The following is a 27,634-nucleotide window of genomic DNA, read 5'->3' on the forward strand; positions in this document are numbered from 1 at the left end:
AACCCCATCATGGGAAAGAACTCTCCCTCAGACTGTGCCCCTAACTGTATTTGCATTGAGTGGTCCTATAATGAAATTAATCAAATTGTGTGCTTGTGTGAGGCGTCTGCGAAGCATGGCTCATGTCGTGGCTGCTCAAACACGTGACGTATCCTGTGCTGACCTCGACACTGTGGGACTGTTGTTCAATGGACATGCTCATCTATGGCCTAATATTGGTCAAACAGTGCAGCACACGACAACGGAAATAAATTCCACTGTATCACACCACACTTACGTTAGGCAGTGCATAATTTAAAATTAACTGTCAGGCCAGGGCACCCGTCAAGAACCACTCCAGCTTCCTTCACCTATTCCCAGTGCCAACGCTGCCAAGTACCTGTGTGTAAGTGCGACTATTCGAGGTCTTCAGCCACCCCCCAATTAATACAAACATCATGGGCAGTGGTCAGCCCGGTAGCCACTGGACCAATATGTGGTACCTTCAGTGAGCTAGAGCTATCATCTATCTTCAGCAACGAACCGTGACCTGCAGCGCAGAGTGGTTGAGGTTCTGCTCAGTTACTCTTTGTCAACTGTGGAAGTCTGACCTGATGAATTCTGAAATTAGTGAACTCAGCTTGGAGCAAGGCATTAAGACAGAATTGGGACCTCTGTGGAAGGGAAGGGGACGTGAGACCAAACATTTGCTCTAACACTAATGCATCCCGCCTATCAACTGCCCACCACATAATGCACCTACCGTCTGTGCGTTATTAAATATAGCAGTAAAGCAGAGGTACGTGTGGCTACTGTACCCAAGGCTGTAATGTGCCCGTAAATAAGAAACCATCAACGTGATTAATGGCCCAAACCATGTCCCGGGGACCAGTTCCCGAACCTGACCCCCCTCACCATTTCTGCAAAACTTCTCAGACATTCCCCACAGACTGCTGCAGATAGAACAATTATACTGCTGTATGACCAGTGGGCAAAGATTGGGTGCTATGCAACAGCCGCATCAGCCAAACCTACACAGATGATCTGGGTTCAAAAACACATTGAACAAAGCAGCCAAAGTTTAGACTGCTATGTGTGACCGTTCCCTAAGTCAGTGTAATTCGTGAGAATGCACCTATGAGTGACACTTTATCGCGAGCGTAATCCAAACAAGACGACGGCGAAAAATTCTCAGCACTTGCATCAGTTTGAGAAACAAAAACCCCTAGAGGATCGCACCCCTGCCGCAAGGCACCAGAAGCAGGAGGGCCCTTGGTGCGAAAAGTTCGCTGTTTGAAAGGGCAGACTGACTGTGGTATGTGATCAGCCGCATGGCCGACATTCCTTTTAGATACCATTTTAATCACACCTTTAATGAAGCTGCAACTGTAACTGGAAAATTTTCCTCACAAGAGACACAAACTCCATCTCTCAATTGTGCCAGTATCGCAGCACATCTTAAAGCTCAGAATTGGGCCAACAATCCCTACGCATTATCAATACTCATCTCCTTAAACCGAATGAAAGCCAATTCTGTGTGAGACCCAGGGCATTTTCCCTTGCAGTTAGAGGCGGACACTCGTTCCCACACATACAGCAAAGAACCTCGGCAGCAATTGTTTCCTCAAATCACTCTGCCTCCCAGGCCTGCGCGGGGCCGGGCACCGGCCCGCCGAGAATATTGCAGCGTTAGGCAATAACTATGGCATGCAGGCCGGGCACACCGCACATTTACTAGGTGTCCCGCTCCTTGAAAGCCTGCATGGTCACCATTCATAGCGTTACTCTAATGCACATTGAGAAATACATTTTGATTATACAAATGTCTGTGTATGTGAGCGCAAAGGTGTTGAAATGTTAAACTTGAGCTCCAATTACATGACATACTGAGCACATATCCTCGAATCTCTATATTTGCTACGCGAGGAGCACTACCTAAACCAAGCCCATCTATTGGCTGATCGGTGCTTTTAATTGCATATAGTGAAATAATTCCCCATCATAGCTCAATTGCAGGCCAACCGAGAGCTATTCTACCTCATGTCAGCCTGCGAATACGAAAGCTGGGCTGTCCCCCCACACCAGTAAACAGCCAATTCACACAACACCTGGGGGAGCCCTTAATAAACGGCGAGGATGGAGGAAATGCACAAGATATACAGCGACCTCCTCAGAATGAAGGCCCCCCCCCCCGCTCTTTTTTTTTTTTTTTTTTTTTTTTTTTCGATATAGGCAAACCGCCCACACCGCCGAATCCTCACTTTCAATGCCAATGACGATATAATTCCAAATCATCTTAACCCCGCACCGCCGAATCCTCACTTTCAATGCCAATGACGATATAATTCCAAATCATCTTAACCTGTTAGGCTTTCACCTTAACATCCTACACTTAACAACATAATGCCTATGTGTGGCAAAATGCGGCCTCTGTCACTGCCTCAAGCTACGTACTACCAAAGGACACTACCCTACAGCCAAAATTATTGGGAGATAAGTGCCTCAGCAACAACTGTCGCTCCGTTGTACATGTGATGGTTCTGGAATGATGAGGCTGTGAAAACCTAATCAGTCACCTTGAAGTTACCTCCCCATACAACTGACTACCAAACTGCACTTCATCACCGCATTGCCCCAATGCGCACCCAAATGCGAGCTACGGTCGACACATCTAGCTGAGAGCCCTAATGTGACAGAGCACACAACGATATGAGAGACACTTTTCCGTGAGCATAATGAGTAAAGGGGGGAGAAAGCATGTAGCGATTAGGCGATGTAGAGACCGGTGCCTGACAGGACAGTCCTTAACGTGCACATAAATTCCCAACTTCCAAAAACTGCAACAGACTGGAAATGGAGGTTAACAACCAACACTTACTATTAGTAAAAACAGAGGAGCACTCGAAGGCCATTCATAAATAATGTTCCCAGGGCTCCACAACCTGCAGTTATAATCACAGTCAAACAGAGCAGCGCTACCTCCCAGTGGCCTACATAACCTATGGCACAAGTCCTATGCTCGACCCACAGGATGAGACAGAAAGTGTTTTTTTTTTTTTTTTTTTTTTTTTTTTTTTTGTGCTGAAGGACGATCATGGTGAGGGAGGACGACTCCGCAAGCTTGAGTTCGACACGCCATTTAAATAAACAACAATGGCTCTACCGGACTTACCACCGCCGAGCGCCGCATCAAAATTGAAGAACTATTCTCTTCAACAACTTAAGGACATTTGCGAGATATACCGAGCCGCAGGGCGTTGCTCCAGTCTTACCACCACATGACCGGAACCCCACACCCTCAGGTGTTCCTACTGCAGCGCCCACCCCGCTCTTACTTATTATCTTGAATGGCTAGCGACTGTCTGATCCGAACCATCGAAAGTTCCACTTATCTGAATCAAAATTGAGAAAATATTATATAAAGAGGGGGGGGGGGGTTTATGCACTGCCAGCAGCCTGCCAGGCCAGTGCACCACACATGCATCACCCTCTCTCTACCTGCCATCGCGCTCTGTGCTTCTGGGATGTAAGAAGCGTGCACTTGCATATCAACAGACCGATCCCGCAGAAGCACACTTCCAAAGCCCACACATGGCCGAACCCGAATCTGAAAGTCGGCATGAATGTGCACCTAAACCCCCCTCCTACCACGGCCGGGGTCCGAACCGGCAGTCACCTGGCATAGAAACCTGCTACAGCACCAGCCAGAGGTCAGCAATCAAGGACAAGCCAGGCGCAAGCGAGCTCGGGCGGTCCGCTCTGCCAACACCTAACCACACTCTCGCGACCCGCCTGGCCCGCTGCCCCTGCTGAGTCCCGTTACCCTGCAACAGTGTAGGGGGGGGCCGCGAGAGAGCCGCGACATCGTCCACCCTAGGCGCGCAGGCCTCTCAACGCAAAACGCTGTCCCCATTGTCCGCTGCGCCATGCCTGGATGGATGAGGCCCGTTGCCTGCGCCCCGCACCACAATCTGCAGGACTCTGAGGGGTCACATGAATAGCCTAGAAACACCGCAGGATGCGCGACACCGAGGCCCAGGCTCTCGCCCCTCCTTGCAGCGAGAGGCACCACCGGACCTGAGATGTCCAAATCAACGCGAGGCCAAGACCTGCTAGGCGTCCGAGTAAAGGAGCCCCGCCTGGCAGAACCGCCACACGCACCAGCTGTGCACCTTCCCTCACCCGCAACCGCGTCCGGCACTCCGAACACTGACACAATGAATCATTATTCTACTTAGAAAGCATGAAGGATAGCAGATAAGATAAGATAACAGAGCGCCTACATAGCCCCAGTTACGTTACAAGGGGACGCACATTTATATGTTGGTCACGGGGAGATTGTGATTTGCCCCGAATCACAGGAAGATCAGCGACAAACCAAGCTCGAACCCAGGTCCCCAGGTCTGCACTCGAGACATTTCAAGGAGGGTTGTACCCACTGCCGAGTCTCGAACACGGTTGCTCAGCTCCGCAGTCTGCAGCTCAGACTGTTGAGCCACGTCCTCTCACTAGCGCCCTATCCATTAGCCAACTCCTCTCGCCTAGTCGATCCGCGATCTACCGGACCATACTATAATATCGCGCTAGCTTGCCCCAATCCAACTAGGTATCAGAGCGCTATACATAGCCCAGTTCCGTTACAAGGGGACGCACCTAATGCGTTGTTGGGCACGGGAGGCTTGTGGATGCCCAGCATCACCGGAGGTTCAACGAGGCGAGCAAAATATAAGTATATTTATATACACATTGCGCTTCTCCAACCAAACATGGCGAGACGTGACCACCTCAGTGCCGCCTCCAAAGCCGCCGGTCTAACCACTGTACTATCGGCACCCTGCAATAAATATAGCGCGAGCTCGACCCAAAGGTATGGAGCGCTTTGCATTGCACCGTATTTCCTTACACATTCAGGCATAATGATTACACTCCCCATGGCAGGTACTCTGCCTTTGTTGTTGCATATATATATATATATATATATAGCGCGTACTCGACCCGATGGTATTGGAGGGCTATACATGACACCGTATTTACATCGCACATTCAGGCATATGCTTTTCAATTCCCATGGCTGATACTCTGCTATGGTGTTGCATATATATATAGCGCGAACTCGACCCGACGGTAAAGGAGTGCTTTACATGGCACCGCATTTACATACACATTCAGGCGCGGGGAAAGTAAGAGATTTGCCAGCGATAGCGAGCACGTGCCTGAGGCCACACCGCCTCTCCCTATAATGCCTACGCTGAGGCCCAAACCTGGATTCCCCAGATCGAAGCCTCCCGTCCTGCCTACTGGGCCCCCTCACACCAGGGACACCGAACGTGCACGCGACCTCGAGGGTCGAACTCTCTCCAGCGCCAAAGTCGGCAGCGTGGCCGGCGGACCACATCCTCTCTTCGACAAGTCAATTACGCTAACTTCCATTACCAATCATGGGTGGCTGCACTTGCAGGACTCGAACCCGTGACTTGCAAAGTGAACATTTACCCAAGAAATGCCCATTCAAATCATTGAGAAGTCTCTCTCCCGAGATCTACCTGCACAAATCAGGAGCCCTAAGGCCCCAGTGACTCTGATGGCCTGCGATGCCCGACCGATGAGCCACACACGCGCGCCCCCGCCGCACGCGCAACCTCCCAGGCCGGCGACTTGGGCCTGGCTCGGCGCCCGCACCCCCCCACGCCCGTGGTATTCCGACCACAGGGCCCCGTCGCCTGGAAAAGCTCAGGGACAAGGCCGGAGCGAGGAGAGGGGGCAGGTGAACTCACCGCAACATGAGGCTCCGAGGCGCGCGACGATGGAGCTGCGACCGGCAAGGCAAGCGAGCGGACAAGAGGGCGAGGAGGGGGCGGGGACCGAATATGTACCCCCCCCCCTTGGCTCCTCCCCGCCGGAAGCAGCTACCCGACTGGGGTCTCCCTAGGTCAAGCCCAGGGACACGACCTCCCACCCCTGTGCCTTCCTGTGGCACTAAGGCGGCCGCCCTCAAGGGGGCGGGCCGCTGCGCAACCCCCACCCCGGGCAGCCTTACAGAGGCGTTGCTGCTCTAGAACAGAACTGGCAGCGCTTTTCAATGCCCCAGGACTGGCAGTGCTCCCTGTGATGTAGGGCAGGTTTGGGATGCACTGTTATAACTGCGTGATTCTGCATGATTACTGGGGCTGCGTTTAGTGCATGCGCACATCTTTTACCACCTTCTGATGGAAATAAGATGCTGGACGCAGTGTGTATCATGTGTTGCATGTTTGTTGTGCTGATGATGGCCTCTGTTTTATTGTGCTACAGTATGATGCTTTATTGCAGTGTGATCTGTTACAGGGGCGCGATGGAAACCTCTGGCTCTCCAGCCTCTGCGGTGCATGGGGCCCCACCGACCATGACCTCAAGTATGTGAATCGCATTGCATTGCAGACTATGAGATGGGGCGCAAAAGGTGCTGCACAGTTTGCCTTTCATGTAGTTTTGACACACGGTGATTTAGGATTAGCTGTCATGGGGCAGGATTAAGGACTGCTGCCTGGGATCCCTGGCGAATCCTGGCGAATCCCCAAAAATGATCTTGTCACTCAAGCAGTGTTTGCTCGGTGCAGAGCACATTTCGGTGGCTCCCAAAGTATATTAAGGAACGGTCGAGTGGCTTACATTACCAACAAGTTATCCTAACTCGAGCCAACCTAAACCATGATGTATTGCAGTAATATTCCAGTTAATAGTTTTCCGAATTACTGTCAGTTTCAAATTCATAAATTGAATAGGAGCAGAATTCCGTTTTTAAAGAGCACACATGTATTGTACATGACCGTTTCACACACCGTGTTTATATTGCTGATCACGTGTTTGTGATATTTGGATTTTTCACAGTCTTCTAACTTCTTCAGTGATGTAACATTGAGGGCAGCACCAACACTCTGAAACTTGGGCCAGCGCCGCTGGCTTCGGTGCCCTTGTGTGACATCTCCATGCTTTGTCCTGGGTGCCTTCGTGTGATGTCTCCATGCTTCCTGAACTGAGCACAGTGTGAGATTTCCAAGCTTTCTCGATGGGTCCTTTTGTGTAACATTTTCATGCTTTCTGGCCCAGGTGCCTTTGTGTGACGTTTTCATGCTTTCTGCCTGGGTGCCTCTGTGTGACATTTCCATGATTTCTGACCTGGGTGCCTTTTGTGTGATGTTTTCTGACCTGGGTGCCTTTTGTGTGACGTTTCCATGTTTTCTGGGCTGGGGGCCTTTGTGTGACATCTCCATGCTTCCTGGTCTTAGTACAGTGTGAGATATCCATGCTTTCTGGCCTGGGTGCTTATCAGAGGCGCATCTAGAGCTACATTTTGTGGGATGGGGCTGATGAAAATTTCGGGGGGGGGGGCCTCAGTGGAGCTGCATGGGTTCTAAGAAAGGGTGAAAAAACAACAAAGCCTCGTTAGCAAGTGAATGGTCTTTTAAAGACCTGTGAAGTATCTTGTGTGGCTGTCAGCTCAACAACTGTGTGTGTGCCCGGAAAGCTGTCTCAGCCCTGGTTGACACACACGATGGGGGGGCTGAAGCCCGTTGAGCCCAATGGGCGTTGCGCACCTGGCGCTTATGTGTGACATTTCCATGCTTTCATCATGCTTACATCTGACTTTTTGCAGTGCCAGTGGAGGAAGTAGGTGGAGGTAATACAGTAAGTGGGTGGAGCCAGTAGGAGAAGTGGGTGGAGCCAGAGGAAAGTAGGTGTGGCCTCCGACAAACATTTGAGCACCTGCACTTCATATTTTAAAAATTAAGCACTGACTGTATGAAATGACTTGGAGTTATGGGCAGGGTTTTCCCACCCTTCGCCTGGCAGGTCTGTTGACTTCCAAACACACCTTTCCTCCAGTAAGCCTAACTCAGAGAAGGTGGCGTAAAATTCCTGCCTTCTTTATTACTTCAAAGGTCTTGTTCTCCTTTGAGGAGTATGGAAATCTGAAGGGTGGCATCCCTGAAACCATCTGCACAATCTGATGCATTCACAAATACATATTTACAACCACACTTTTGCCATTTCATATTACTATAATAATAGATGTTACCAAAAATAATGATGCTCACTTTATACACTTAAGAGGGATGGAAGGCTGAGTCAGCCCTGCCAAAATCGAATAACGTCCGGGCAGAAAAAATACATTGATTCCGTGTAGGGCCCTTTCTTAAAGGGCTCCTTCTCTCCTTGGGTCATTCTTTTCTGATCTTTATTTCATGGGGTGCCTCTGAGGTATTTTTTGGACACCACCTATTTGATACACCTAGTAAAACTCTGACAGTGACTTTCCAATAGAAATACATTCTTTGGTGTCTGCCTCCACCATGTGTCCATAACCTCTTCGAAATCATAAAAATATTACAATATTGCAAAAGACTTTCCTTTTGGCTTTAAGCAGGACAAGTCTCACCACTTCCTAAAATGCTGAAACTAGACAAACTGACTTCATAATTTCCACCAAGTAAACAATCTCAAATGCATTGAGAAAATTCTTTAAAAGGAGTTCAGATGCTGAGGCCAATGAACTTCCTGGGGTCTCATCAATCTGAGAGCGCGTGCTTCCATTCGTCGGTTGCTGCTATGTGCTTGCTATATGGTGGGCGGCATCCTTCGCGATTCACCCGGATCTTATTCCGGAAGTTGTCAACCATGGGAAATGTATCCCCATTCGATGAGGTGTGGGAGACACAGTCCTGGAGATTCTCCTCCAGTCTGATTGTGCAGATGACGCCCTGATCCACCTTCGCTTCGCACGACCCACGTCATTTGCCAGTGCTCGATTCCATCACTAATATAATGCTTCGTATATGAAATCACCCGGATGTCCATGGCGCCTCCATTTACATACACCCCAGTTATTATGGCCTTATCTGAACATGAGGATAAGGAAAGTCTCAAATACCATATAAGCAAATGCACAACGATGGAACAGGAAGGACGCCGACACTCTTGCATGCAATGTATAGGAACAGTTTACAGTGTGTAGCTGGAGCCGATGTTCTCCAGTCCATTGTGTGAACCACAGCCTAGATTGCATCTTATGACGAGGGACACCTTCAATTCTGTCACAGCGTCAAGAGCCAAAACCGAGAGGGAAATTAGAGTGAGAACCCCTTTCATCTATAACACTGAGGCCCCGATTCACAAAGAGCCTTCGCACTCGTGCTGCGGCTCCGCAGCCGTAGCTGTATCGCCGCACTCATGGTGGGTTGTCTGCACTCGTGCGGAGGCTCTGCAGACGTAGCTGGATCGCCGCACTCATGGTGGGTTCTCTGCACTCGTGCGGAGGCTCTGCAGACGTAGCGGGATCGCCGCACTCATGGTGGGTTCCCTGCACTCATGCGGAGGCTCTGCAGACGTAGCGGGATCGCCGTACTCATGGCGGGATCTCCACACTGTAGTTTCCTATTGCGGGGATCCCACTACGAATGTGGAAATCCCACCATGAGTGCAGAGATCCCACCACAGGTGTAGAGATCCCGCAGCGAGTGTGGAGATCTCACCACAAGAGTGGAGATCCCGCTACGAGTGCAGAGATACCACCACATGTGTGGAGATCCCACCATGAGTGAGGAGATCCCTCCACCAGTGCAGAGATCCTGCCATGAGTGTGGGGATCCCACCATGAGTGTGGAGATCCCACCATGGGTGTGGAGATCCTGCCATGAGTGTGGAGATCCCACCACGGGTGTGGAGATCCTGCCATGAGTGTGGAGATCCTGCCAAGAGTGGGGAGATCCCACTATGGTTTGGAGATCCTGCCACGAGTGTGTTGATCCTGCCATGAGTGTGAAGATCCTGCCACAGGTGTGGAGATCCCACCAAGAGTGTGGAGATCCTGCCATGAGTGTGGAGATCCCAACACCAGTGTGGAGATCCCGCCACAAGTGCGGAGATTCTGCCATGAGTGTGGAGATCCCGGTACGAGTGTGGAGATCCCACCACAAGAGTGGAGATCCCACCACGGGTGAGGAAAACCTGCCACAAGTGTGGAGGGACTTTGTGAATCAGGGCCATAATATCCAGATGCGAATGAAAGAGCCATTACTTTTGACAATGTCTTAATGTTTCCCATCGCTAAAGCTACACAGCAGGGGGCCTTTCTCCCCTGTTTACTTTGACCTTTTAAAAGTACAATTAGTGGTGGCTTTATGTCGCTGGGTAAAAAGTCTCCTGGAGTTTCTGTAGTTTGAAAAGAAGATAAGATTCTTATTCACGCCGTTGATATCTCTTCTTTTTATCAGTGTCTTCCGTTTATACATTGATTAGTATGGAAAGATTTTGGTTACATATTGAATGCTCAGAAATCTTAGATCTATTTTAAGCACAGCACATGGAAATTGGGCTCCAAGTGATCAGCTGAAAATATCACGTCTGCAGGTTTTCGACTCATACGTAACATTTACAAGATAGCAATCACGAGCTCCTAGGTCATTCTAAGAAACATGAAAAGGAATTGAGAAATGACCAGTATTCATATTTGGATTTTGGTGCAAGATTGTTTTGAGGCACCTTAACAGAAAAGCTCTATGCATTTTCCAGTATTCCTACAACTGTTCCTCATCAATCTTTGTGAGAAAACAGGCCTCAAATAATCTAATGGACCACTCGCTATGGCGAGTCAGATTTTATCAGAGCGAGCTATTTTTAGGGCCGACTGGTCCTTTCTGGTGAGAGAGCTCTAACCAGCAATGAGCAGGTGTTCTGTTCATTCACAACATGTATGAGCAATAAAGATGTCTTTAAATCTTGTTTTTATCTTTTCACATTTGCTGCACATTTAAAGACACAGATCAAATGTCAGCTTAGGCCTTCTTGCAAATTGCTGCTCGTTTTAGCCTGGGGACCGGTGTTTACTTTTCTTTCTCTGAGTCAAAAGTTAGAGAATTTTGTAAAGTGAACTGTCTGACAGGGGAGTATAAAATGAAAGGCTATAGTATGTCAGTTGTTTTCTAATGCACAATATTTAACTAGCTTGTAAATAAACTGTAGAAGCATTAAAAAAATACAAGTGAGAAAAGCACATTTTTTGGTAATTCTGAAATGTGATGAAAACAAGGATGTTAATAGGATCAAAACAAACAAGATCGCTGTACTTGGCTGTGTGCAAATGCTAAATATTTGCTGAATGCCAATTTCCACACATTATCGTTTATACTTTATATAGTTTTATCAGTAAAACTGCGTGTCAGTGGGGAAGTTTATGGCAATTCATGCTTTAGTAATATATTTATTAAAAATTACATTTTTTTTTATGATGAACTGAGAAACATTCTTGCCCCTGACCTGCTGACAATGCCATTAGTGAACTGAGAGGCAAGTCTGGTTATGGCTACCCTATATGTGAGCTAGAATCCTATACATGGAGCAAAGGTTTAGGGCCCGTTTCCGATACCGAGTGAACTTTTCGTCTGCCCAACCCTGTTGTGGTTTTGGAACTGCCCGACCTTAGGTCGGCTGTTCCGAAGGCATGATTACGATGTGGCCGCACATAGGGCAGTCGCAAACATCCATTTTCCAATGGAAGCTTGTGCGGCGGACGAAAAAGGTCATCAGCAAAAGCTTACATTGAAAAATGGATGTTCGTAAACATCCCTGCAGAGTGTTGAAAGGCCAACATAGAATAGCTGTCGGAAACGAGCATCATAATCCCAACGGCGGAACTGCCGTCATTAAGGGATTATGCTGTATTTCCGACGGGCTCCTCGAGCCCATTGGAACCACGTTGGAATCCCACCGCTACTTTAACTCTGACCGCCATCATCCAAATACAGCGGTTGAACTGTAAACCTACCATGTCGGGCAGAAAGCCTTCGTTCGCTGATCGGAGGCTTTCCACTCGACATCGTAATGAGGCCCTAGTCTATTAGGTAAAACAAAATATTTTTTTTGTACAGCAGATATGCAGAACTCACATATTTGAATGGGGTTTTAATACGTGTTAACGAAGAAAAAGGCGAATGTAAAATAAAGTATTTGCCTAGGATCACACAATTAGAGATCATTGTATGGATCAAGCATATTACAGTTGGGTCGAGGTGATTATTCAAGTCACTAGACCTGCAAGGCTGGTAACAATCTCATGAGTTTCCGAGGCCTGTAAACATTTATATCTATTGGTCATTCCAATATACTAATATAAGTTGTATACATTATATGGAGTTTGGTTTCCTCAATTTAACTAAAATCCGCAAGGAGAAGAAATGTAATAAAGTATCATTATCGAGTAACAATGATGGTAATAATCTTGTCATATGGATGGGTCTAAATTAAGATATTTTATCACCTTGCATGAAATGCCAAACCCGGAGCATGGACAGAAAGTGAAAGATTCCATCGCTAGGAAGGTCAACAGTTTTCACGCTTGTTTCGCGGCATCTTGTCCGTAGACTCTCCAGTCGTACCGAAGTTATCACACTTGATATTCCTACGTGGAGAGATTCGAAGACTGAGATGATTATCAATGAGAAGCTTTATTGGAAGTCCAGGATATTCACCTGGAGGCCAACATTGAAACAGTTCAGGTTTTGTGTAATTATCGGCCTATGTTATTCCATCTTTATTTTACCTGATAACATGAAAGTAGAACCAGTATATCTTACATATGATCCTATGGGGTATTGTTAGTCATGCCGTCAAGAGTGAAAACCCACTAAAATCGAACATTTCCTTAAAAACACAGTATCCATGTTTGCTGAGCTCAGTTTTTCTCAGGTGCACCATGGGAGGTGATTTTAGAAGTGTCTTCTTATACTCTTTAAAGTCTTTAAATGGGTTTAAAATCAATGCATCAGAAAAGAATCTTCAGTAAACATTGTGTACTGGTAGAATGTTAGCACTGGGGCCTCTAAGATAAGGGCCTCTACTGGGCATGTGGTGGTGGAAAGGTATCTTTGCGCATCTCTTCTGCACATATCACAGATTAAAATCACACAGGCCTGAGGTTTTCAGATACATAGTGTATGTGTGGACGTTAGGCTGAAAGACATGTCCAGATGTAGTTTGATTCACTTTGACACAAACTTTGGAAAACGTGTTTTCAGTCTCAGTGAATTTATTCTTTGTTCTTCTGCAATTTTGAAATTGTAGAAGTTCAATTGTGTGCAAGATCTTTGTAAAATAACACTTCAAAATTCTTTGTTCAAATCAGAATAGGAAAACCTTGTGATATGATGCATGTGAAATGTTATATGTGTGATTAGCCAATAGGCATAGCACAAACCTTCATCTTTAGAATGCATTTAATGTTTTTATGTGTTTATGTTCTGTGTTCTGATGGACATTTTGGCAAAAGCGGTTTGTACTGTTGATGACTTTTTTCTGATAACCTTTCTACCGTCCGTATATGTTGTAGAATTCAATATATTAACTTTGTGAATTTTATTTCATGTAGCCCCAGCTGTGCATTGCAATGCCACTGTTTCCTATTTGCTACAGTAATAAAAAGAGATACAAAAGAAATAACAGAGGGATTTCTTTCCATTGATACATTTCCTAGAAGTAAAAAAATATTAGTTAATAACAATGTCTTTTTTTAATGGGCCTCCTCTTTATCTGTTTTTTTCTGTACCGAGAGCTCATTGTTCAGGGAGGCCGGTGTGTGAGTAGGGACCGGCGAGCGCGCGGCATTCCTGTTACATTCCATATCTCATGCTTTGCTCTCTCTTCCCTCACAGATGCTGAGGAGTACCAGCCTCCGGTCTGGAAGTCTTACTGTGAGTATTTACACATCTGCCAATCATATCACCCAATGCATTAGGAAGCATTTTTTTAAAAATCTGAAATTTAGCAACAACAAAAGCTGTGAGACAAAGAACGGAAAACGTTTTTTTGGGATCAGTTGTATCAAATGTGAGATCAAGTGTTGTGGGAGGGATGAGAGCTTTCTTCAGGTCTAGGTCGCCCAGAGGTCAGTGGGCGGTGTCCGGGTGGGGCACTGCCCTTTATAACCGTGTCTGTGTGCTACTATTGGTTGACCAGGAATCCCTTTGTGGTGCAGACTCTCCTGGGCAGTGTCGGCGACTCCAGACGGCGGCACTAGTCTGGCACTCAGGGTCAGTGTGGCCCAGTAACCACATGTGTGGGCTGAGGTAGGACCCAAAACAGAATTCTGATGCTTAAAAGATGAGATCCTGGGGTCCATAATGTCTGCCAGGAGAACAGTCCACAATGTACACCCATTCCAAAGCAGGAGGCTCGTAGTTCAGGTCTCGGTCCCCTTGAGGGCCACCTTTACTGCCGCCAGAGGGCTTCATGAGGATAACAGTCAGTGAACACTTATAAAGAATGCTTATAAAAAGTAAACCCTCCATCTTCCAAGGACAGACATGCAGGTAGCTCCTCTGGAATGCTCTGAAACCAGACAGCGCATGGCCAAAAATGCCCCCCAAAACATTTTAAAGGCGGGCTTGTACTGATGACAAAGAGGTGCTGCTGGTGGCTTCAGAGCTGCTGGGCAGAGCCGCGGTTCCAGGTGGCTGGTGTACAGGGGCGTGTGGGCTCTGCCCCTCAATGCTGTGGGATGCAGGTCAGAGGGCAGGGCAGGACCGGTCCCAGGTTCAGAGTGACCCTGGTGCCTGGAAGTGCTGTGGCAGATGCAGTAGGCACGTAGGGTGTACATAGGTACCCGTGGGTGTTCTCCTGGTGTCCGACGGGGGATTGGAGGTGAACGTGTAGCCGTGTGTCTGCAACGGGGGTCCTGACTCAACCATGTTGACTCCCACCCTGAAATGGTGGAGCTTCCTTCCAAGATCCACAACACCTTCACCCTCAGAAGCCTACTCTCCAGCAGAGCAGAGGAAGGATTTCCTGGCATCTCTGAGCTGCAGGGAGGAAGGGCGGAACATTCTGAGTTGGGGTGTAAAGTGGGAGGCTTCAGTAGACAACACAAATGGGTGTAGAGTATGTCCAGGCAGGACAGGACAGATCTGCAGAGCTGGTTGGCTCAGCCACTCTCATTGGCCAGATATCTGGGCTGATGGTATATCCCAACCATAACGTCACCAATCACAGCCCTGAAATCAACCATCACAGCCCTGAAATCACCCATCTGAGTCGTGACATCACCCATCTGAGCCCTGAAATCACCCATCACAGCCCTGACATCACCCATCACAGCCTAACATCACCCATCACAGTCCTGAAATCGCCCATCACAGTCCTGAATCATCCATCTGAGCCCTGAAATCCCCCATCACAGTCCTGAAATCACCCATCACAGTCCTGAAATCACCCATCACAGCCTAAAATCACCCATCACAGTCCTGACATCACCCATCACAGTCCTGAATCACCCATCTGAGCCCTGAAACCCCCATCACAGTCCTGAAATCACCCATCACAGTCCTGAAATCACCCATCACAGTCCTGAATCACCCATCTGAGCCCTGAAATCACCCATCTGAGCCCTGACATCACCCATCACAGCCCTGAAATCACCCATCACAGTCCTGAAATCACCCATTTAAGTCTTGAAATCACCCATCACAGTCCTGAAATCACCCATGTAAGTCCTGAAATCAGCCATCACAGTCCTGAAATCCCCCATCACAGTCCTGTAATCACCCATCACAGTCCTGAAATCACCCATCACAGCCTAAAATCACCCATCACAGTCCTGACATCACCCATTTAATTCCTGAAATCACCCATCACAGTCCTGAAATCACCCATGTAAGTACTAAAATCACCCATCACAGGCCTGAAATCAACCATCACAGCCTAAAATCACCCATAACAGTCCTGTAATAGCCCATCACAGTCCTGAATCACCCATCTGAGCCCTGAAATCACCCATCTGAGCCCTGAAATCACCCATCACAGCCCTGAAATCACCCATTTAAGTCTTGAAATCACCCATCACAGTCCTGAAATCACCCATGTAAGTCCTGAAATCAGCCATCACAGTCCTGAAATCCCCCATCACAGTCCTGTAATCACCCATCACAGTCCTGAAATCACCCATCACAGCCTAAAATCACCCATCACAGTCCTGACATCACCCATTTAATTCCTGAAATCACCCATCACAGTCCTGAAATCACCCATGTAAGTACTAAAATCACCCATCACAGGCCTGAAATCAACCATCACAGCCTAAAATCACCCATAACAGTCCTGAAATAGCCCATCACAGTCCTGAATCACCCATCTGAGCCCTGAAATCACCCATCTGAGCCCTGAAATCACCCATCACAGCCCTGAAATCACCCATCACAGTCCTGAAATCACCCATTTAAGTCTTGAAATCACCCATCACAGTCCTGAAATCACCCATGTAAGTCCTGAAATCACCCATCACAGTCCTGAAATCAGAGGTAGTTGGCTCAGCCACTCTCATTGGCCAGATATCTGGGCTGATGGTATATCCCAACCATAAAGTCACCAATCACAGCCCTGAATCACCCATCACAGTCCTGAATCACCCATCTGAGCCCTGACATCACCCATCTGAGCCCTGACATCACCCATCTGAGCCCTGAAATCACCCATCTGAGCCCTGAAATCACCCATCACAGCCCTGAAATCACCCATCACAGCCCTGAAATCACCCATCACAGTCCTGAAATCACCCATTTAAGTCTTGAAATCACCCATCACAGTCCTGAAATCACCCATGTAAGTCCTGAAATCACCCATCACAGTCCTGAAATTACCCATCACAGTCCTGAAATCACGCTTCTGAGTCCTGAAATCACCCTTCTGAGTCCTGACATCACCCATCTGAGCCCTGAAATCACCCATCACAGTCCTGAAATCACCCATCACAGTCCTGAAATCACCCATGTAAGTACTGAAATCACCCATCACAGGCCTGAAATCACCCATCACAGCCTAAAATCACCCATCACAGTCCTGAAATAGCCCATCACAGTCCTGAATCACCCATCTGAGCCCTGAAATCACCCATCTGAGCCCTGACATCACCCATCACAGCCCTGAAATCACCCATCACAGTCCTGAAATCACCCATTTAAGTCTTGAAATCACCCATCACAGTCCTGAAATCACCCATGTAAGTCCTGAAATCACCCATCACAGTCCTGAAATCACCCATCACAGTCCTGAAATCACCCATCACAGTCCTGAAATCACCCTTCTGAGTCCTGACATCACCCATCTGAGCCCTGAAATCACCCATCACAGTCCTGAAATCACCCATTTAATTCCTGAAATCACCCATCACAGTCCTGAAATCACCCATGTAAGTACTGAAATCACCCATCACAGGCCTGAAATCACCCATCACAGCCTAAAATCACCCATCACAGTCCTGAAATAGCCCATCACAGTCCTGAATCACCCATCTGAGCCCTGAAACCCCCATCACAGTCCTGAAATCACCCATCACAGTCCTGAAATCGCCCATCACAGCCTAAAATCACCCATCACAGTCCTGACATCACCCATCACAGTCCTGAATCACCCATCTGAGCCCTGAAACCCCCACCACAGTCCTGAAATCACCCATCACAGCCTAAAATCACCCATCACAGTCCTGAATCACCCATCACAGCCTGAAATAACTAATCACAGTCCTGAAATCACCCCTCTGAGCCTGACCACTGCAGAGGGCTTTGGGTCTGAGGGGTTCTCCCTCAAGAAAATAACATTGAAATGTGATGCGTTTTTCAACTTTTTTATTATTGAACTTCACCCAATCATTGAATGGCTGGATGGAGACTGGAGACAGTGCTGCATGGCTCAATGAATGAATAGTTGAATGGGGGAAGAGACTGAATGAATGAATTCAAGAATGAATGACAATGAATGCAGACTTTTAGCTAAGTGGAACTAATCGTCTTAATGAGATGACCACGAGGGAGTGCTCTGATTTCCACTTCAGCTTCTGCTTAAATCATCACCCTCGTATCACCAATCCTTGCCACACATACATAGCCACAAACACTCCTATCACCAATCCTTGCCACACATACATAGCCCAGATGTATTTAACATGGTGCGCTGGTTTTCGACTCCAAGAATTAAGTGAAAAATTTTAAGTATTGGCTGAAAAAGGGAGAAAGAACGAGATGACCATGTTGTAACAACGACAAAGTGAAACCAAGGAACCTTGATTGCATCCCGGCGTCTATTTGGCCACATAGTGTGATAATAGGCAATTACTTTTTAGGTCTCGCCTGACCCAGCGCATGCGCTGGCCTGTCGAGACATTTTGTGAGGGCTCCAAAAAGTGCTACCAGGCCAGCCCAGAGCTACAGTGCATGTGCACGGGCACGCGCGTCGCGCTTTACCGCGATTACTTTCACTTTCGCGGCAGCACGGCCGCTTTGATGTTTGATCGCAATCACTTTTGCGGCCGCCCGCACGGCCGCTTTGATGTTCTCCGTGAGGCTTCAATAGATTGCAGCAGTTAAAACAAGCATTGGCATAGCCAATAGGTCTCGCTTTTGGGACCTTATAAGTATTTAGTTATGCAACTCTTGCATGGCTAAACACCTATAAGGTCCCAAAGGCGAGACCTATTGGCTATGCCAATGCTTGTTTAAAGTGCCTTCTTTCCCTTCATCATCACATGAGAGCACTAAGGCAAAACGCTATAATGTTACTCCATCTGTAGTAAGACCCTAGGGCACGTGTAGGTACAAGAGACAGCTTACTGCCCTCTTGTTTCATTCATAGCATCGTCATAAGGGCAGTGTGGGGAGGGAGTTGGACTCTTTCTTAATGCACAACTAGAATCTATCACTTCTAACAAGAGCAATTAATGCAATGGGATTGCTTAATATACTAAACGGAGATGCGCCGCAGCAGTCACATCATAAAGAAATAGGCAGCTTTGAATGTTGAGTGTTTATCATGTATGTACTGCACTCTCTGGCCACGCAACAGCAGACCCCGCCCTCCCCTCCCCCTAGAGCCCTGAAGGTCAGCGCTGCTTGTGGCTTCAGGCTGGAGACAGGAACAAACCACATGTCACAAACAAATGTTTTTAAGCAAACGTGGTCCGACCGCACACATTTGTTTTGTGTGGTTTATTTTGAAAGAGCTGATGCGCTGCAGGCAGAAAACGTGTCCGCCCCCGCAACAAAACCAGCCCCCGACCCCAGTGAGATCATTTACCCCTCCCCCCCAGCTCGACAGAGAAACACCCGGTGCCAGGTAGCGCCAGTCTGGGCCTCGCTCTGTTCATGGACCAAACAAAACGTGGGGAACCTTCAATGGTCTTGTAGATGTCATAGGGCCAATATCGGCAACACCCCCCACCCGCAAACACAGCAATCTCCCAATAAAAGAAAACACACCGGACGCCTTGTTTGTGGAGAAACATTACTGCAGGTTTATTTGCATAAGAGAGTATGCCAATATGGTGGTTCAACTTAGGTGCGATCCAAGGGCAGGCAGTGGAGACACCCCTAAGCTGCCCTGCCCACTTGAAGAGCCAAAGTGCACCGTGGCCCTAACCAATCGGTGCTCACCATTTGGGGGATTACCCCTTACCACATGTGGACCGCCAGTCCACCCATTTACTCTCACCCCTTGAGGGGGCAGAGCGTATCCAGGCAAGCCCCCAGGTGTTCAGGTTTACAACCGCCCGCAGGACTAACGGGGTGCCGTTGTTCCTCCATGGTCCTGCCGTAAGGACTTCTTGGGGCTATTTGGCATTTGCACCCTTGTTGTGCTCCTGAAGAGGGTACTCCTATGTACCATTCAGCCTCTGTATCACCCTGTAACTCCGCCTGCAACACAAATTAACAAGTTAACAACCTACCTACCCCAACCACCCTCCAGTAGCCACGCCGGGTAAGTGGAGGGAGGGAAACGGCATGAAGGCTTGCGCAAAAGAGAGCGCCAGGTGGGCGGGAGAGGTAAATATACCGCGGGAGAGGTAAATATACCTGGCTCCCCGCCCACTGGCGCGCTAGAAATGACGCAGGGTGTGACGGACCCGGAGAGGCTCCAAAACACCAGAACGTATGTTGTGTGCCTTCATGTGACAGTAAGATGGCCACCCCCCTATGGGGGCCCCCTGCGTGGGCCGCGGGCAGTCACAAAGCCAAGGGTGGAAGCACAGGATGAGCCAGAAGACTCAAAAAGAGATCTTAATAGTGTGGTCACATTCATCCTTCAATGTACCATCAGTGTTACTCCACCCAAGACCCACATACTGCTCCTTGGTGGCCCTCTGTCTCAAGGGAGTCATGTCCCTTATTTCACCCCTGTTCAGAATGAGACGCGTGCCCGCCCCCTTCCTTCAAGAGGCAGCCCCCCTCGATTAACACAGCCCTACGGGGCAGTTTCACTCCTGATCAGAGCTCAAGTGCCACATATGTAAATTGGAGAAGTAACTAGCGTAGGCCACGCCCAATGGCATTGAAGTAAGTAATGCTAACACAAGGAGAAGTAATGCCACAGGGGTTGTCGTTGCGACTTGACTCGAATGGCTGTGGGTCTTTTTATCCCGCCTGTGACGGGCTAAGGTTCTGTGGGTGTTCACCTACGGAGCACGATGTGTAGACGTCCTCGTGTCTTTGAAGTGCTATGTGCTAGCTCTGAGACTGTGCACACATACTGTAGTGAGGATGAGAAGGTAACACACTCACTTACGAGAGAAAGCTGCTTGTGACCTACTGGTATCTGCCTGGTCAGCTCAACCGGTCATCTACAGAAGGTCAATCGAAGAAATACCAGGCCACATGAAGTGATAATAATTGTAATTAGAAATGCCCTTTGTGAAGTGCTGTGTATGCAAGTGCCTTATTAAGGACATGTTCAACTTGAAACAGTGCAGAAAATTGAAACCTATTGCCAGCTATCCAGAACTTGGCCATCTCTCTCATGGGGAGGACTATAGGGGCACTCTCAGGTATACTTCAGAGTGTCAACAGTGAGAAAGGCCCTCTGAAGGATGGTGGGATGCCCAAGCTGCGCCTCCTGTGCAATAGCTAGGTATAATACTGGGGGGGGACACACAAGGTGATGATTCTACTCCCCTTGCATCATAAGGAAGACCTCCCATGGCTTTGGGGGACTGAACAGATCTTCCTCAAGGGGGGTTGGTGGTCCTCTCTCCTCGGGGTACAGGCTTTAGGCCCTATGTGTCAGTCAGCTGCCACCTCCTTCCAGCAGGGCTATAGGAATCTTTGGGCCTGTAGCCCTGGTGGTAGAACAACACCTACCAGATGCCGAGGCACTGGGGAAACAAGCGGGCAGGGTAAGGCAGAAAAGTCATGCAAAGATTGGTCAAGCCAATAGACTAGAGGTTGTTGGTATAGTTATGCGACTGTCTGCATGTCGCTCCCAGCTGTCATAGAAAGAAAGTCTGATAATGAAGCAACACCTTGGGCTGCAACGGTCGGGTAGATGGTAGTCGGGCTGCTTTGCTGAACAGGCTGCATTATCAGAGTTAATGCGTTCACTCAAAGAAGAATGTTAAAACAACGGACTTAGGTGATACAGTTGCAAATGGTAAACTCAAAAAGCATGCACAAGAAATATTTCACGGTAGATACTTTTACCAACGGCCTAGTACTTACGTTGTATCGTTAAGAAAGTTTTTGTACTTACACGTCTTTACTTTGCGAACAAAACCTGTAAATCCAACAACATGTTATCATGACAAGTAAAAGAAAGAAGTGTGACAAGATGATTAGTGAATTTGCACTGTTTCATTATGACAGGCTAAGGTATTCAAATAGTGAGTGCCTCCCAAACAAAACAAAACGCCATCAATTAGCAAGTAAAATGTCATTTCATCAGTAAAGTCCATATATCAAAGAGCACCCATTGGTTTTTTCTTAAAATCATACTGTTGTGCCCAATCACCAAATTCTAATGGCAAAACAAACAGGGCCACATAACCATCTACAAAATGCCATACCCTTAATGTACAGACCCTCTGTGATATGCAAATCATGAAGCGTCGGCCCCAAAGCCCACTCTCTCTCTACTGTAGTTTACTTTTTCGAAGAATAAGTGTGATGTAGTCTCTCAAACAGCTAGAGCTGCCTGTAGTAAGGCCTAAAGAGGCAGCCCTGAACCACTGTGTGTATGGGGTTTGGACATTTATCTGTATAGTGGCATCAAGCCCTGATGATTCTGTATCGTGCACTCTTTCTATAGACGCTATTTCCAGCCTGTAAGTAAAGAGCAGTTAGAGAGTGGTCACCCTTGATGGGACAAGGGACATGTACCTGTTGGGGTGCTCTGTATGTAGGAGTGAGGTTCAAAAGCCTTGAAAGCTAAGCTTTCTCTGTATAATTTTTATTTTACTATGTCTCAATAATTTTATGTTGTAGGATATTTAAATGTTTTAATGATTAGGAGATGGAACAGTAAATGTAACATTTGCTAAGTCCGGCACTTTCCCTGCTTTTGCTTATATTGGCGGGGAATAGTAAATCTAACCCCATCAAATAAATCTAACCTCTTCAAAGTCCAACAGTTTCCCTAATGTTTTGAGATTGGCGTAGGAATAGTACATCTAACTCCTTTAAAATTCTGCACATTCCCTACTATTGCTTAGATTAGAGTCTTAAAAGTAAATCTAACCCCTCCAACCCCTAATTCTTTCCATGTTTTTGCTTACACAGGACTAGGAATAGTAAATATTGCCCCTTAAAGTCCAATACTTTCCCTACTGTTGCTTGGATTGGAGTGGGAATTACAAATCTAACCCTTCCAAAGTCCAACTATCTCCCTATAGTTGCTCGCAATGTAGTGGGAATAGTTACTCTAACCCTCCAAAGTCCAACACCTTTCCTGCTTTAGCTTACATTGCAGTGGGAATAGTAAATCTCACCTCTTCAAAAAACAACAGTTTTCCTACTTTTACTTCAATTGGAGTTGGTCTTCTTTGTAGTGCAACACCTTTGACAGTGTTGTTTATGTTTTTATTTATTTTTCCTTTTTTCTTTAATATTTATGTAATTTATAAAAAAAATGTAATTTCATTTTTTTTAAAGAATTAAGTGGGATGTATTTTTTTGCTAATATGTTTGTTATTTGTAATTTTTAAGTTACTGCTAATATTATAAATGTAGTTCTTTAAAATTGTTTAAGTATTTTTAGTATTTATATATTTATGTCACAATATTGTTTGGAACTACTGTTATTTGTTTCAATATTTTAATTAAGTCATATAAATGATTGGTTATAAATACGTTGACTATTTGACATTAAAGTTATTGTTAATATTTTTAATTGAATGATTTAAAAACAATGTCTATTGTATTTATATTTTTTAAAGAATAAATATATATTCTTTTTAAAAAATGTGTGTATATATATATATATATATATATATATATATATATATACATATATACATTACTTACTAAAACCAGTAATTTTTAAAAATATAATTATTTAGCAGTTTAATATTTTAAACAAATTATATATATTGGTATAAATATGAACATTCAATATACTTGCCTTATTTCTGTTGATATTCTGTTCCACAACACTTTTCACTCAATATACTGCAAAGTATATAAACTCAATATTTTCAGACAATATTTTTATCAGGATATTCTGTTATTTCAATATTGTTGTTCTCGATATTCTGTCGCACAGTCCGCAGAGAATTCCAAGTCCATTTCCCAGTGTGCAACAGCGTGGCTTTCCCCAAAGAAGGACCCTGTGCTTAATGTGTGATGGTGGTTGCAAGTGGCGGCCACGGGCACTCATTTTTTTGCATTAGGACTAATTTCATCAGGGCTTGACCCTGAGCAAGAGACAGGAAAAGGCATAAAAACAAGAAAGAAGTAGGAAAGGAAAAGAAAGAGAGGAAAACAGTGACAAAGGGAAAGGGAAACAGCAGGGATGAAACTGACTAACAGGAATGACATAAAAAGATGGGAAGCGGAAGGTGGTGAACGGAGGAGTCATGAGGTGCCATGAAGACTTCGCAGCCCTGACACCAGCAACCCTGGCGTTCAGCAGTGGCAGCAAGTTTCTAAGAAATATTTGAGCCACTGCCCTTACTTTTCTATTTATTTTATTTTTTTACAAATGTATCATTGCAGTGGGTACCTTTTAGGTTCCCGGTTCATACGGTCTAGTATATTGGGGAGAGGTCAGTGGCAGTTGTCACCTGGTCATAACAAACAATAATCTCAAACCATTAGGACTACCAGCACCAGTGCTTCCAGTGGGGCAGTGCGAAGGCTTTGCAGGCCAACAGACCATTTGTAGGCCATGAGTAATGCAAGGGTCCCACCCTAATACTGCAGTCAACACAAGCTATAGGGCTCTTGAAATGGACCCAGTTGAAACCCCCATCACCCAAAAACATCTATGAAAGAAACCGGGAGCTTGAATGAGAAGCATGCTTTCTGTCGACAGCGTAGGGATTCGGGTAGAGCGAAAAGGGGCGTCCTACCACAGGTCCAGGATGGATCTTAGCAGCAGAATCTCATTACCAGCTGCCTGAAGACTTGTAAATAAACATGTTGAGGCAGGAAGCATGGGGCCGTCTGCAGAACTGGCTTGATGTTTTACTTTCTCTTAGTCCAGATAATGAGATTTGCGATGCGAGTGCATGGCTGGGTGGCTCTTGCAGCACCAGACTGCCAGAATTCCACCGATTTTAAATGACTTGCCTAAAAAATATTAATATAATATAATGTAATATAATATAATATATTATATAATGTATATCATGTAATATAATATATATATAATATAATATGATGTAATGTAATATGATATAACATATTATTCTATAATATAATATAATGTAATATATTATACTATAATATATTATTCTATAATATAATATAATATTATATGATATACTATAATATAATATAAAGACTAATATATAATATAGTATAGTATAATATAATATAATAAAATATAATAGAATATAGTATAACATAATATAACATATAATATAATATAATATAACAATGCCTTCTACAATGTGTCATAGAGGCAATTTCTGATTAAGTGGGACTGAACAACCAAGGACTTTTGATAGAGTCCTATAAATATTGGTCTAGCATGTCTAAACAAATGAACACCAGATTGTGTGAAGAAAGTATTTATCTAGTGACCAGTCCCAGAGGCATAATGGGAAGGAGTTCCTTTGCATTTATCACATTTTGTTCCAGGTGTAATATGTTTGGTGGTAGTATTTAAATTGTATCAATCGATAGAAGATTGTCATGGCCATATTCCTTGAGGACTTAGGCATCCCGCCAATTCTCTTCAGTGAGGGTGCCTTCATATGCACCCCATGCCGCCCACGGTGCTGGGAGAATATTTTATGAATTGATTTCAAGGCATTTATGTTTTTAGGACACCTTCGAATCCTCCAACCAAAAAGTCTAAAGTTTGATTGCCATAAATGTTTACTGATATTAATATTAGGCCTGGGCAAAAATGTTGTTCCGTTCGCGGAAATTGCGATAATTTGACATTTTCGCGTTCCGCGGAGAGCGCGAAAATGTAAAAATTTCTGCATTCCGCAGCTTGGCGATAATTTGTTTCTTGCTCGCGCTGTAAAATAATACATTCTCGCGCGCGATCGCCTTACCTGAATCCCTGCGTTCGCCGACAAGTTTTCTTGATCCGGTCGTGTTCTCCATGAGATGTTGTATGGTTTTTAGCCATTTGCGCTGTCTCGCGACAGTTCGCGCCCACAGTGACGTACACTCAACAGTCTGATCATTACAGTTACAATGCTCAACATATTGATCCAGCATGGACAATGGTTGTTACAAATCACCATTTGCATTGTGCTCTCAGACAAACTCATTGATGTTGTATTTGTGAGCTGCACTGGCCCCAATATGCCCCCTTTGCACTAACCCACAAAGAGGTTAGCATAAGAGGCAGCAAACCTGATTCCCATTGATGTTCCAATGCAAGTGGAGAAAAAAATTGTTTGATTTAAATACACTTTTCTCCAAAATAAATCCCATTATTTTAAAGTGAAATGCAGAATATGTATTTAGGCAAGCTGACCTAGGACATAGGTTTTAGAAAACAAACATAATTCCTTGTTGTATGCATTTGGTGGTCTGTAGACTTTCCACATTCAGAGACACCATTCGGATTGCCGGGGTCTATGAAGATTACAGTAAAGTATGTCCATTGAAACACATGTTTATAATGCCGGGGTGTTGACTCACATCTAATGCGTTTTATGGCATGGTAAATCTTTCCTATAATGAGATAACCTGAATGGTGATGCTCCACAGACATTTTGGGAAAGAAGTATTAAAGTCCATTCATGGGATATTCTATTGATATATATATTTAAATTTGTCTCAGCTGCTCCTTTTTGCCAGAGAGTAGACTGGATTTCAGCTTGCCAGGGTTATAGTTACACAAAGTTGTATGTATATGTACCTGGATCAACCATCATGAAAGTGCATTCCTATGGCAACATGTAAAGAATATTCAGTTCGCGAAACTGATCTAATGATGTTATTGTAAGTTAAATGTACACATAGACCCAAGTGGAAAGCATGAGGCCCAGAGTAAAGCGCAAGGTACATTCTGAATTCTATGCTGCACCTAGTAGCAAATTGTGATTTCCTGACCCTCAGAGGGCTCATCTGTTAAAACATGAACCGATGTTGGTAGATAGGATGTCCCTCTGGAAACTGTCTCTTCTTTACATAAACAACTGTTTCTTTCTATTACACAGTGTATCAGTTACAACAGGAGGCACCACGCCCTAGACGGACCATCTGCCCACACATGGTGAGCCCTGCTAATCTTCATTTATGGACAAATTGATTTTATCTATACTATTAGTATCTAGTAATTGTGCCAATGCCCTGTTCAACCTAAGGTGGTTCAATTTCATTACTCAACAAGCAGCACTACAAAGTTCATGTTTATGTGGAACCACAGCTAGTACGTCGTTTGGGTTTTTCTTATTTTGATTGTTTATATTATTGTTTTTGATGTTAATTATGTTGTTGTTCCTGCAGGTAATAAGTTGTATTTGCTATATTACTTGTTCCCATAGTTTTGCTGTTTTGTACCACTGTAAATAAAAGTGTTCCTATTACCTGGCACAGCTGTTCTCACTCTGTTCCCTACAGGATGCATTTATAAAAGAAAAAACAAACGTTTCTGTTTCATTTTTTAAGAGCAGGCAGTGGTCCTTATGACCACTGCCTGCTCTTAAAAAACTATTTTCGCATCCATTTACAAAGGGGAAGTGGTCCCCTGGGGACCCCTTCCCATTCGCGAGTGGCTTTATCACCTACTTGAAGTGGTAAACTGCAAGTGTTTTGCGACCGCAATTGCAGTTGCAAAACAATGGTACATACCAGCGCGACCCGCTATTAGGAAGCGACACCCTTGGCACGCCCCTTCCTAATAGCGACTCGCAAGCCCTATTTTGCGAGTCAGTAATTGGTTACCGACTCGCAAAATAGGAGTTGTATATACCACCACCCTTTTTAGAAGTTGCAAATGGGCCGATTTTCCGTTTACGACTGCTAATCTATATATATGTATATATTAGCATTATTACCATCAGCAACTAAAGTGGATTCCTGTCAGAGACTGGAAGTGAATACAGTCTGCCGAGAGCCCTTCTAAATCACCAAGGAGGGGCAGCTCTGCCCAGCAGCCATGGAACCACCATGCACAGGTTAAGACCACAAGAGTCTCCTTTAGAAGGTCACAGCTCGGTGGTAAAAACCACAATGATTGAAAGACC

At 45.7% G+C, this 27,634-nt stretch overlaps 1 protein-coding gene across 2 annotated transcripts in view; it reads left to right on the top strand.

The window, feature by feature from the left end:
- The window catches only part of CHN2 (chimerin 2), a 531,221-nt gene that overhangs the window by 189,781 nt on the left and 313,806 nt on the right, over positions 1–27,634 (top strand). For both annotated transcript variants that reach the window (XM_085630409.1, XM_085630408.1), the window contains exons 2-3: positions 13,662–13,700; positions 26,606–26,661. In XM_085630409.1, the coding sequence (XP_085486535.1) occupies positions 13,662–13,700; positions 26,606–26,661 (95 nt within the window). The remainder of the gene's footprint in view (positions 1–13,661; positions 13,701–26,605; positions 26,662–27,634) is intronic.

This window comes from Triturus cristatus, chromosome 10 (genome assembly GCF_964204655.1).
Source record: "Triturus cristatus chromosome 10, aTriCri1.1, whole genome shotgun sequence".
Lineage (NCBI taxonomy): Eukaryota > Metazoa > Chordata > Amphibia > Caudata > Salamandridae > Triturus > Triturus cristatus.